General features: G+C 37.9%; 1 protein-coding gene across 1 annotated transcript in view; it reads right to left on the bottom strand.

Moving 5' to 3' along the window:
* Positions 1-649: 649 nt before the first annotated feature.
* The window catches only part of LOC107664533 (protein kinase C alpha type-like), a 66,040-nt gene continuing 53,096 nt past the window's right edge, over positions 650-13,593 (bottom strand). The window contains exon 3 of the mRNA XM_016455125.1: positions 650-828. Coding sequence (XP_016310611.1) covers positions 650-828 — 179 coding nt within the window. The remainder of the gene's footprint in view (positions 829-13,593) is intronic.

Genomic DNA, 13,593 nt, shown 5'->3' with positions numbered 1-13,593 from the left:
CAGAATTTTATTCAGTGAATTATCAATAAAAAAAATAAAAAAACAATCCAAGAAAAAGGAGAAAGTTTAAAAATAAAAAAATGTTACTACAACTAATCAAATTTACTATTGATGTAAGGAAAGGTAGTTCTTGCTTAAATGGCAAAAGTCCAAAAAAAAAGGATTGTGTTGTTAGTCTGAACATACTGCCTGAACTCATTCATGTCTGTAATTTAAATCTTGATAGCAATTTAGACCCATTAAAACAACCACAACATGTATGTAAACCTCTCAGAAGCTCCTTCCTAATGTGGTTTAGAGGCTAATGTGTGGCTAATCTAGAGAAGGGTTAAAAGAAAACACATAACTGGCTTTGTGTGGGTTTTTTTCTGGATGTCTGAGTAAGCAGCACTCAGGGGACATGCAGGGGCTAACAGGTCATATTTGACCACTATTGGCCCACGGTGCTCATCTACGGTAAACCACAAGCAGCTGTCCTCACAGCAGAGATGAGAAGCACATACACACACACACATCCCCACAGGAGCAGGAGGAGGAGAGAGAAAAAAAGAGAAGACTGTTTTTGCTTGGCATTACACTGAAGTCTTAGTAAACACATCCGTTTTAAAGCAAGCACACCTTCACAAAACAACTTGAATGGATATGGATCTTAACAAACAGAACACAGAACATGCTGACTGCAGTATGAGCAAGTGTGTGTGTGTGTGTGTGTGTGAGAGAGAGAGAAGTACAAGCATTTACTCACATCTGTGTCAGGGCCCTTGTCGGCTCCTGGACAGGAGAACGAAACAAACTCATGGCACCTTTTGTGGACCACAAAACAGCACACTGTGGATAGGAAGAAAGGGGAAATTAGACAAAAAACATAAACACATTTGTTTTATTATTCAAATCAAATATCAAACCAATATATACAGCAAAAATTTAATTTGTGATGTGCTATTGGCATGACATCAAATTTATATTGATCAAAAATATTACCATTGCAAATTCTGTGATTCTAGATACCAGTTGCATTATTCATTAATTAACACACTCCTTTATTAAAATAGTAATAGATATATAGATTAAAATAAACCAAAGCATTAAAAAATTTCTGAATGAAGTTAACATTGCTTTATATTAAATTAAAATTAAATTAAATGTATGCATTTAGCAGACGCTTTTATCCAAAGCGACTTACAGTGCATTCAGGCTATACATTTTTCATCAGTATGTGTGTTCCCTGGGAATTGAACCCACAACCTTTGCGCTGCTAACGCAATACTCTACCACTGAGCCACAGGAACATTATATATCTTTATATATCCAAGTTATTATTCAGTCAAACAATGAGTAAACTGAAACAAAACAAAACAAAACAAAGATCAGCCCTAATCTGATGATTATTGTGAAACTAGATGATCATCGTGACTCCTCCCAAATATATATGTACAAACATACAATAATTACTTATTGTATTATGGTTATATGTCCCGCAACCCTATAGGACAAGCGGTTTGGAGAATGCATGGTTATGTAATATCTATTCTGATAGATCTGTAAATTGCTACGGCAGTCAGCGGCTCACTCTCCTTATCAGCAATTCATAAACACATACACACATCTTAAAAGCATCCTTTACAGTTTAATAATGGATTTACAGCCATATTCATTCTGACTCTCTTTCAGATGAAACATTGCTCTGAGAGTCCTGAAGGAGACACAAATGCTGCATCGTATTTGTAGAAGTGCTCCATTGAGCAAACGCTTTCCAAAATCAAACAATTTCCACATCAATCTGTATGATGTAGCCTACTGCTGCTTTGGGAAAATCAATTCCAAGGTTTCTGTACCTGAGCCATTTTTTAATCAATAGTGGTTTTGTTTCAGCACTAACTTACAATGCTGTGCATCAAAGAAAAGGAATCATATGGCACAATTGAATTCAATACACTGTGATGCATCACATTATCATAAATAGTTCACAATTATTACAGTTCAAAATTACATTTTAATTCCTTATGATTGTCAATTTTGTTTTTCAGTAATTGAAAGGTAGAAAAGTATATGCATGCATTCATATCTTAAATATCAAGATCTTAAATATCAATGCAATATTGTAAGAAACAAAATGAATGTTAGTGCCTGCCCTGATTAAAACTTGTTGAATGATATATCTCATGAAATAAACAGCAAAGTGGAAATATAAATATTGCAAGAGTAAAAGGCCTCACAGGTTGCTGGAAGGTTCTGTTGTGCTGATCTGTTGTATTACACACGGCTGAGAGTGGAGATCTGTTTAAATGTCACCAGCATCAGCTACATTATCGGCACAAATGTCTCCCATAAACAGCATAGAGCTAGGAATGATTCCATTTCATCCAGCCCCTGTCAACAGCTGCATACAAACACCACCCTTCAATTTATATTGGGATACAGTCATTTAGATTTATAGTGTCGAGTGTGGCGTCTCATCTAGTTTCATCATCCTGACATGACAGACTAAATAATGATGAGACGCATATTAATGAATAAAGTGATCGGACAATATGAAAACATGCCACATACTAACTATGATTATGAGACAATGATGAGACAAATGCATGAATGCATTGTGAATGACACAGTCAGATTTTGCACAGGAAAACATGGAACACACACACACACACATACAGTACATGCAAAGATCGCTTCCATTTGAGAAGCAATGGGATAGCACTGTTTTAGCTGGCAACATAATCCTTGTTTCAAACTTTAGTGAGCTATTTCGCTATCTGCTGTCAGATATCAGTTAGCTTTTGGCAACATCATAACAAAAATGGAACCTCATAAGTGACTGATTTGGAACACTCTACAGAAGCAGCAACATACATGAAGTTTAAAAGAGACTCACAACAGATTTCATTAGTGATGGGTCATTTATTGATCAATTAGTGATGAGTCATTCATGAACGATTAATTCATCTGTCACATGACAAATAAACAAAAGACTCAGGAGATAAAGTAATCATTTATGTTCCTCAAATTATCTTTGGCTGCATTTCTAATTTGTAATATTATCAAGATTATGTAGGTGAATGTGTTCAGGGAATTCGGCTGTTGAAAATGTTTCATTTAAAATTACTTGGAAAAAGATTAGCATATTTTGATGAACAAGATCGAACGAGGGTATCAGTAAAATGATCCGATCTTCCCATCGCTAATTTCAATAGAGTATGACATTAGCATGTAGCTAAGCTGATGAGAAAATAGGCTGATGAACAAAAACAAACAGAACACACAATTTACACAAATAGCTAGTCAGTTTTAATTGGATTAAACTATTTGTTACTTTCAGCATTGAATACACATATAAGTTGCATTCTCAAATTGCCATCTTGGAAGGTAATCAAGATAGCTAATCAAGGTCTTCAGGATCACTAGAAAGTTACATTCAGGTGAGTTTGATCAAGGTTGGAGCTAAACTCTGCAGGAAAGCGGATCTTGAGAGCCAGAGTTGAGAACCCCTGACTTAGACTGTAGCAATGCAGCCATCTTCAAGTTCTGTGTTCAATTTAGGTGAAAAGAACGAATCCTAGAAGACTGGATAATGTTGCTTTCTACCTTCTGAACCAATGTTCATGTCAGAAGTATGCCTATGATGCCTAAAAATACTGACTATGTAGGACCATCACTAGGGTTTGGAACAGATCTGTTGTCCACAGTCAGATGTTTTCATCAGAGTTACAAATTACCTGCTCTTATTATCCCTATCGTGGTTGTATTTCTCTATTATTGCTACTGGATCTATCCACAATTGACCACAACATTCTTTTGAGTAAACTACAAAATGATGATGGCATTAGTGAAATTGCATTGGCATGGTTCAAATCTTACTTATCGAACCATCATCAGTTCATAGAAGTGAATGAAGAGGTATCATATCGATCACAATACAGTATGGAGTACCACAAGGCTCAGTACTAGGACCACTGCTTTTCATGCCTTACATGTTATCCTTGGGAGATATCATCAGGAAACATGGTGTTAGCTTTCACTGTTATTCTGATGACACTCAGCTCCATGTTTCTTCATGGCCCGATAATACATACCAATTCAAAAAACTAATGGAATGCATAGTTGATATAAAAATACATGGATGACTAGTAATTTCCTACTGCTAAATTCTGAAAAAAACAAACAAACAAACAAAAAAAAAAAACAGGTGTTAATTATTGGAACAAAAACCTCCACATGTAATAACCTAGATCACTGTCTAACACTTGATGGCTGCTCTGTCAATTCTTCGTCATCAGTTAGGAACCTAGGTGTGCTATTTGATAGTAATCTTTCCTTTGAAAACCATGTTTCTAGCATTTGTAAAGCCACATTTTTCCATCTTAAAAATATATCTAAATAAATAAAGACCTATGCTCTCAATGTCAAATGCAGAAACGTTAATTCATGCGTTCATGACCTCAAGGTTAGATTTATTGGGTGGTTGCTCTGCGCGCTTAATAAACAAACTCCAGCTGGTCCAAAATGCAGCAGCTAGAGTTCTTACTAGAACTAGGAAGTATGACCATATTATCCCAGTTCTGTCAACTCTGCATTGGCTCCCTGTTGAAGATTGTATACATTTTAAAATCTTACCAATTAATTATAAAGCCCTGAATGGTTTAGCTCCTCAATACTTGAGTGAGCTCATATCGCATTATTGTCCTTCACGTCCACTTTGATCTCAAAACTCTGGCCATTTGATCATGCCTAGAATATGAAAATCAACTGTGGGCAGCAGATCCTTTTCCTATATAGCGCCAAAACTCTGGAACCATCTACCTAGCGTTGTTCGGGAGGCAGATACACTCTGTCAGTTTAAATCTAGATTAAAGACCCACCTCTTTCAACTGAAGGGGTCATGAGGGGGACCCATACATGTCCCCTAACTCTGTGTTCTCTGGCAACAAGTCTGTCTCTAAGGGAAAACAATGAGATATAGACTTCTGGAATAGCACGCTCATACTCTCATAATTGTCTTATTAAACATGCCTCTGGCAGAGAGTTGGTCGTCTGGCCCAACCTTCCAAATAAATTAGACCAGCAGCACAAAGGGTCCCATTTCCTACTAACTGAAGTGTTCTTACTTAAGTGCTCATGCAACATTTCTGTTGGATTCACAACAGCTGAAGTGTCAGCAACACTGAATGTGCCACAATGGACCCTGTAGCATGAAGGTCCTAACACTGGGACCCAGCCCAGCTGGCAGCTGCACGGATTTGTTCAACAGGAATAACCTTAAACAAGACACCAGGTTAAGCCATGACATGCAACATTTCTGTTGGATTCACAACAGCTGAAGTGTCAGCAACACTGAATGTGCCACAATGGACGCTGTAGCATGAAGGTCCTAACACTGGGACCCAGCCCAGCTGGGTCAACAGGAATAACCTTAAACAAGACACCAGGTGAAGCCATGACACACAAAATGATCCCAGGCAGAGTTAGAGGGTACTTTGTCTGAGCTATGAATGCCTCAACAATCCTGTGTGAAAGCCTTTGACTAAATAAAAGCCTAAACTTTCAGCAAACCATCAAAGTAAGTGCTGGAGAAGTCTGGAGCCCTTACTTCTGTTTATGTAAAATGGTGGAGGACAAATGATTTGCACTTTGCCCTTTAAATAGTTGCAAGAACAGCATTAGCTTTCTTCAACAGGAATAACCTTAAACAAGACACCAGGTGAAGCCATGACACACAAAATGATCCCAGGCAGAGTTAGAGGGCACTTTGTCTGAGCTATGAATGCCTCAACAATCCTGTGTGAAAGCCTTTGACTAAATGAAAGCCTAAACTTTCAGCAAACCATCAAAGTAAGTGCTGGAGAAGTCTGGAGCCCTTACTTCTGTTTATGTAAAATGGTGGAGGACAAATGATTTGCACTTTGCCCTTTAAATAGTTGCAAGAACAGCATTAGCTTTCTGGAACAGGCCTCCTTTGGACCATTTTGTTCCCTTCAGGGGAATGCCCCATAGGTTTTAAATGTCTGGTTTTGGTGTAATATTATTCCACCTACACGTGAGACAAGATCTCTGTACACCAGAGATGCCAGGATTCTGCCTCTATTAGACTGCATGTCTCAGCCAAGCAAAGGTGGCTGAGCCTACAAGGATAATCATTATCAGCTTTGAAATGAATACTTCTCAGGGGATGAGGTGAACTAGATGAGATGTACACCTAGCTAAGAGCAAGACGGTGAACCTAAGAGTGAAATTAGGAAGAGAATGAATAAAAAACAACAGCTTTCAATGCACAAGTGCTCATGCAATGCAGTTAGCCAAAAGAGATTATGCTTGAATATATATCACCCTAAGTGATACAGTATATAAAAACTGTTAGTGTTGCAGCAAAGCTCCAAGCAGGATGTAGCTTTCATGACAGATACTTTTAGGTGGAAGATAATATTCAGCATTATGTTAGCAAGTTCAAGTAATAAAGTTAAAAACAGCGGAACGAACTAGAAAAGTACATTACATTGACAATAACCTTGCCACTCTGAGAAGATGTGCAGAGGACTCCCATTGAGAAAAGTGGTGCAAGATTCCAGGCAAATCCTGCTGTGATGATTAGACAGTATAGATTCTTTACCAAGATTGTTGTGTAAATATTGAACGGAAGAGTTCTTAAGAGTTGACTGGACACCAGTTAGACCAGCATTAAGCATAAACCAGCCAATAACTGGAATGGAAATCCAGGATAGATTTAGAGAGGCTGCCAGTTGGCAGATGGTGCTTCATCAGGTGTCTTCTAATTAATCAGTACAAGCTTTGTTTTCTCCACTCAACCAGGTAAAAGATAGACAGACCTATTACACAAAGTGGCTTACAGCACACAGCAACAATATCTATCTATCACTTGCTCAATTCAGTCTATCAGAAGCTTTAATGCTTGGATGAGCCAGAGTTAATCTCACTCACTCTAAACAAGAGTGGCTGACACAATCTACATACATACACACAAATTATTAATGTCATATCTGTTACTAATAATGACAATAGAAGCCTGAGTATAAAGGTGAGGAAGACCAACACTGAGACATTTAAAAGAAAGAAAGGTAACAGTTTATTTTAAGGACCAATTCCTGCTACTAACTAGTTGCTTATTAGCACACATATTACTAGCATATTGGTATAATGTATTTTCCTTATGCCTGGAATGCAAAATAAATAAATCCTCTTTACGATATAATTTCCTGTCCTGTCACACCACAACTTTGATTTGGTAGACAAAAATAGTTAAAATATGAATAAGCAGTAAATCTTAATTGATATAGTTTTCTTTAATAATTTCATTATTATCACAATGATATCAAGACAGTGTGTCACCTATATCATTTCTGACTTTTTCCAATTTTGCGGTCTACTTTTTGGAATAACCTTCAGGGTGGGAATACTTATGATACCTAAAAATGCAGCTCAATGAGATCTGGAACAAAGCATGAGAGAAAAGTAGAGGGAGGGTGGCTGTGATATTCAGCCATTATTGTCTATGCGGCCACATGATAAGTACACTACACTTAACTGTACACACACACACACACAAGTTGTGTTTCCATGTTTTATGGGGACATTCCATAGGCGTAATAGTTTTTATACTGTACAAACTGTATGTGCTATTGCCCTACACCAACCCTACCCCTAAACCTACCCCTTACAGGAAACTTTGCGCATTTTTACTTTCTCAAAAAAACTCATTCTGTATGATTTATAAGCTTGTTTCCTCATGGGGACCTCAAAAATGTCCCCACAAGGTCAAAATGTACTAGTATTACTATCCTTGTGGGGACATTTGGTCTCCATAATGTGATAAATACCAGGTACACACACACACACACACACACACACACACACACACACAAAGGCTATAGGTTACTGCTTTCTCTCATACAACACACATGCACACATCTCACAGGCACATAAGTCCTACTCCATTTCTGTGTGTCAAATTCTCCTCAAACTTTCATGGGGCTGAAGAACAATCCTGTTATAGTCTGGCAGTGAGAAACTGACAAGCTCTGTTATTTACACATCCTGCAGTTACTCTATCCCCGTGTAACTACACCGTCATGGCAACAGACTGACACAGGTTACCAGTGCGCCTATAATGCGAGCGGACTCTTTACCGCCAGGTTGCAGATCTCCTTTGTTCTGAACGGAGTGATTATTTAGCATGAGACGGAAAGAGACGCCATGCCTGAGCTAAAATAAGCAGTGAAAGCTAACAGAGAGATAGTGTTATACAGATGATACACACACACAAGGCCTGATATAACCTGAAACGCTCTGTGTTTTTTTTAAATAAATAAACCGAGGATGGTTTGCTGGTCTATTGGGTTAAGCTGGTCTAGAGGGTCTCCCAGTTTGATCAGTTGACATTAGCCTAAACCACATAGAAGACCAGTTAAGAACAGCAGGCCAGCTTAGGCTGATTTAAGGTGTTTTTTTTTTCTCAGCAAAGTAGGCCAAACCAAACAAACAGAAGTAAAGTGTGACATTTAAGAACATACTTTACACTAGTATGTGAACATAACACTTCTAAGCTCCATTTCGTGCAACATTGTGTCTCAGAATGTCAGACTGTAATTCATATCGTCATAATGCAATTACCTAACACATTTTCTAGCGTTACTACTAGTGGTCGACCGATATGGTTTTTTTGACAGCCGATGCCGATATCTTGGAAAGCAGGGAGGCCGATGGCCGATATAATTTTATTTATTTTCATTTATATTTAAGAAATTTGAAATCATTTGAAAATGGATTAAAAATAATTGTGTAAAATAAACATACTTATACTTTAGAAGACAAAGTGCAAGGTTTGTGAAATTAAATGTTCATTAGTCATTCAAAGATTTGTTTAAATGATATAAATGCGTATTTGCTGAATGCTGACGGCAAATTAGAAAGTATTATAATGTTTGTCTTTCTATTACTAATAATATTAAAGCAATCGTTATAATACATTTTTGTATATTTTTATATTTTATTTATATATTTTATTTCCTTTGTTTAACAGTTCTATCTGATTATTAGATAGACTTCTATCCATATTAGACAGAACTGAATGACAACAGCGAACAAGAGGGAGATTGTGAGCACTGTGTGCTCAGGCACTGCCGTTCTCAGCGCCATCAAAATAAAATCTGCCGCGCCGTCAAAATAAAAGTCCCATCTTTAACACATTGGCCAAACAGAAAAACTTATCGACTGATGCCGATATTTGAAAAATGCCAAATATCGGCCGATATATCGGCCTTGGCGATATATCGGTCGACCACTAGTTACTACAAGGGGTGCTATAGCGTTGTGTAAAGCATTAGAGAACAGTTAGCTACTGTACTGTCATTGCAGAATAATAGTTTTGCTGATCAAGTTACTTAAAGTTAGTGTCAACTGGTCAATATTAGTAACTACTGCACATGATATAATAATAATCACATAATAATAATCACGTCCAGAGTAAAAAAGACATTTGAACAATATCACTGCTGGTTTGTTACCTCTACAATAACACAAGAAAGCATGTTAAAAATATAATAAAACAGTACACCTGCAATGCATTTGGCCATGCGCTCGCAGATACATTTGCATAATTGTGTAAAGTAGTACATTTCTGGCCCAAGACTCAAAGCTGATTCAAAAAGAGTTATACTTTGTTGTGTCACTATGCTAACAACTCAATAGTCTGGTTACAAAAAACACACGACAAAATACTGGGTGAAAATTTTTATTTTTTTTTTGCCCTTTATATTCTTTTAAATGTGCACTTGTAGAGTGTCTCAAATTTTAAAAGTACATACACAACTGTACTTGCAGATAATATAATGCAATATTAATTAAAGTCAATTTTTAAGTCCCGTTAAAGACAGTACACTTCATGACTGACATTAATTCCTGTAGTAAGTACTCTTTTTAAAAAAGTATTCTAGTATAGATCATTTTCACAAGGGTTCTAATGCAACAAAGCACTGGGATATTTCTTACTGACACTCAGTATTGACGTATAATCAACATTTTCCTGCACTCTCACTTTCTTTCAACTAAAATGAATCAATACTGAACTTAATTGAGCTGAATAATGACACATTTGTCTTCTATAGAGCTGCTAGTTGAATTGAGTTTGTTTCATAAGTGATGAATGTTGCAACATTGACACTGTTACTGAAATTTAATTAACATTGAACTAAATTGAGCTGAATAATAACACTATTGTCTTCTGTAGAGCTGCTTTACGACTGACACTGAATTTGTTTCCATAACTGAAGACTTTTTAAACATTAACGTTTAATACATAAACATTATTTTCCTGTTTTACTGTGAAGCTGCATTAAACAATATGTATTGTATAAAGCGCTATACAAATAAATGTGACTTGACTTGACTCTGTACCATCTTGAATTCTTGACCTTTTTTTCTTGTCTATTCTGCATTCTGTGATTGCACACTTTTAAACTGGCTTTGTTTTGGGAGTGCTTATGGTGACTAAAATCCTCTCTAGGTAGATAGTGTAGCTCAGTACAGCAGGTTTCACTAGGTTAGTACATCAATCATTTCAGAAACTCTAAAAACTGTATCACAGCATCAAGGCAAGCAAACCGGAAACATGACAGGTCTGTGAAGGGTGGCAAATAACCCCGGCAGGAACAATGCAATGAAGCCCACAGAACTGTGCTGCTCAGCAGGAAATGATGCATGTGATGTCAGCAAATACACTTTTACCCTGTCTCTGTGGAGCCTCAGCCTCTTGTTCATTTACTCACAGTGCTGGCCTTTCTGTTTGTGTGTGTGTGTGTGTGTGTGTGTGTGTGTGTGTGTGTGCGCGTGAGTGAGCGTGTGAGTGAGTGAGTGAGTGTCCCACTGCATGTGTGGGTGAATTTGCCACTGACTTTCTCAAGGCAACGGCCAGTGGTACCCTGCTGTCACCAAGGCAACCGAGAAGATCATTCAGATCTCTGTGTATCTGCCTCCAGCACGTTAGTATCCATGAGACGTGTCTTTCTGAATCATAGTTTGGAGTGGATTTTGAAGTTTACAGTAAATAGTGACAGTGTGGAAGATATCGATCTGACAACGTATATAATGATAGCCAATGTCAGCTATGTTCAAATTTATCATCGCATATGCTTACTAAAATTAATGACTATTAATGCTACCTATTTGCCTTCTATTTGTTCTAATAATAAGTACAAGCTGTGACTGTGCCAGATGTTACTCCATGCAGAGAACATATCACATCACTGAATATTATAATTTATTTAACCAATATTATCCACTAAATTCAGGACCTGAATTTAATTAAGGAAACCATTTAGGTCTAAAAATAAAGTGTAAATTAGAAACACATTAGTCCTTAAAATTAACGTTACAAAAGTTATTTAGTTAAGAGCAGTGATTGATCTTTTTTTTGTGTGTGTTTTGTTGTTTGATTAACATTAATGACAGACAGCACAGCTTTATTAGGTTGCTGTCCCTTTAAGACTGACTGCATGGTTTCAATATACTGATACACAACGGTTTTCTTTCTGAACTGCTGGCATTCACTTAAGACAAAACCGACTGTGTTTATGAGGATACTCGCCAGGACGTGTATTTTGACAATTTTGTGTGTATTTGGCCACTTACGCGCAATAAGCTGTGAAAAATAACTCCATTTAGTACTCATGAGGTGTTTGTGAGGTGGCTTTATATCCACATGCTTTGGATGTGACTGTGAGTGCACAGAAAACCATTGTGGAGTGTGCGAGTACCGAATGGTTTAAAAAGATTTTTAAAAAGATGTGCAAATGATACAGTTTTGTGACGATTCCGATTAGGTGGGTGACAATTCTGTCAACTGTCCCAAAACGCGAGCAAAAATCTCTTTATCACAGCATGCAGCGGTTCTCTTGTAGTGCAGGCGAGATGCGTTGATGTAAGCCATTTTGAGAGGGTGAAAGAGACGAGGTACCTCTGAATCGCTCATGCTGTTTTCATATGACTGATTTGATCTGATATTCTGTGTGGATATATTTACATCTAACCTACATGCTATATTTATATTAAATAAATGTTTGCGGGAATTTCCCGCATATAAACGTGAAACCTGTGGGAATGAGTAAAACTAGGTGATATATGCGTGATCCCACACCAGCCTGATTAAAATATATATTCTATAGCACAGAGATTTGTGAAATTAATTTCCATGACTTTTCCAAAACTTTTCCAGGCCTGGGAATTGCCATTTTAAAATGCCATGACTTTTCCAGGTTTTTCATGGCCTTACAAACTGTAACGCATGCACGTATCACCGGCACATCGGTCTTCAGTCCGAGTCGAACCGTTTCCTCAGTTCAGTGACTGTTGGAGGAACTGGAGCACTGAATGAGTGGGCAAAAACCAACATCATAGGATCATATTTGGCTAAATTCAAGTCGGAGTGACTGTCAGGCACATCAGAAAGTGAGTTTGGATTGATTAACTGATCTGTGTTGCTCGAGCCAAGAACTGTTTCAGACAGTTCAGTCCAGTTTGGTGAACTGGTTCAACTAATGGCGCTTTTCCACTGCATGGTACGGCACGGTACGGCTCGGTACGGTTCACTTTTTGGGGGTTTTCCACTGGGTACAGTACCTGGTACCTGGTACTTTTTTTAGTACCACCTCGGTTGGGGTTCCAAGTGAACTGTACCGTTACCAAAACGTGACGTGTAAACTCTGCTGATCACAGATTGGCCGGAGAGAATCGTCACTACCTGCGTCACTGAACTTGCGACACAAACACAAAAGAACCGCTTGATTTAAATCAGCCAGCCAGCGAAGGATCGAACGCAACTGTTTTGAACTGAGCGCACCTTTTTTTAACAACCAAAAGGTTTTGTTGTCTGTTGCGGAAGAACAGACGTTCCTCTCGTCTCGTTACTTTTAATGCTGTCGGCCATTCAGCATATAGTCGGAAAATATAGCCTCCTATACGGAAAACTTTTCAACAAAGTTTCAAAATTACATGATAACTTACACGGGTAGCTGTGTATTATGAATCCAAGAAGATACATGAGACACAGAATGAACAAGATATATGGGAGCTTTAACTAAAGACTGAAGAAAAGAACACAACATCCAAAAACAACGCAAGACATAGAACTGAGAAAACTTACGGTAAACACACTGGCATTGCTAATCAACAGAACAAGAATAGATGTGTAACTCCATTAGGAACCATGGAGACAAACTAGTGGTGGGAAAATGGGAGCAGAGCAAGCTAGGGCTGCATCCGAAATCGCATACTTCCTTACTATATAGTAGGCGAAAAATAGTATGTGACAAAAGGAGTATTTCCTAATTCACAGTACTCATAAAAGAGTAGGCAAAATGTACCCGGGTGGCCTACTACTTCCGGCTTGATTCTGAAGTGTGCATATGATCAAAGTCCCTTTAAGGCAAGTGCAGCTCTGCACTTGCATGCCCGAGAGGTGTTTCAAAGATGGCCTCCTATTAGGGTTGTGACGGTGAGGAAATTTTCCCACTGTTTAATCGACGTGTGACAACACCGGTAATACCGGTATCACCGCGGGGGCGGGGCGTTCCCTCTTTTCCTCGCTTT

Source organism: Sinocyclocheilus anshuiensis, unplaced genomic scaffold (assembly GCF_001515605.1).
Source record: "Sinocyclocheilus anshuiensis isolate Anshui unplaced genomic scaffold, SAMN03320099.WGS_v1.1 scaffold435, whole genome shotgun sequence".
Classification (NCBI taxonomy): Eukaryota; Metazoa; Chordata; class Actinopteri; order Cypriniformes; family Cyprinidae; genus Sinocyclocheilus; species Sinocyclocheilus anshuiensis.
This window is presented reverse-complemented; position numbering and strand designations above follow the sequence as displayed.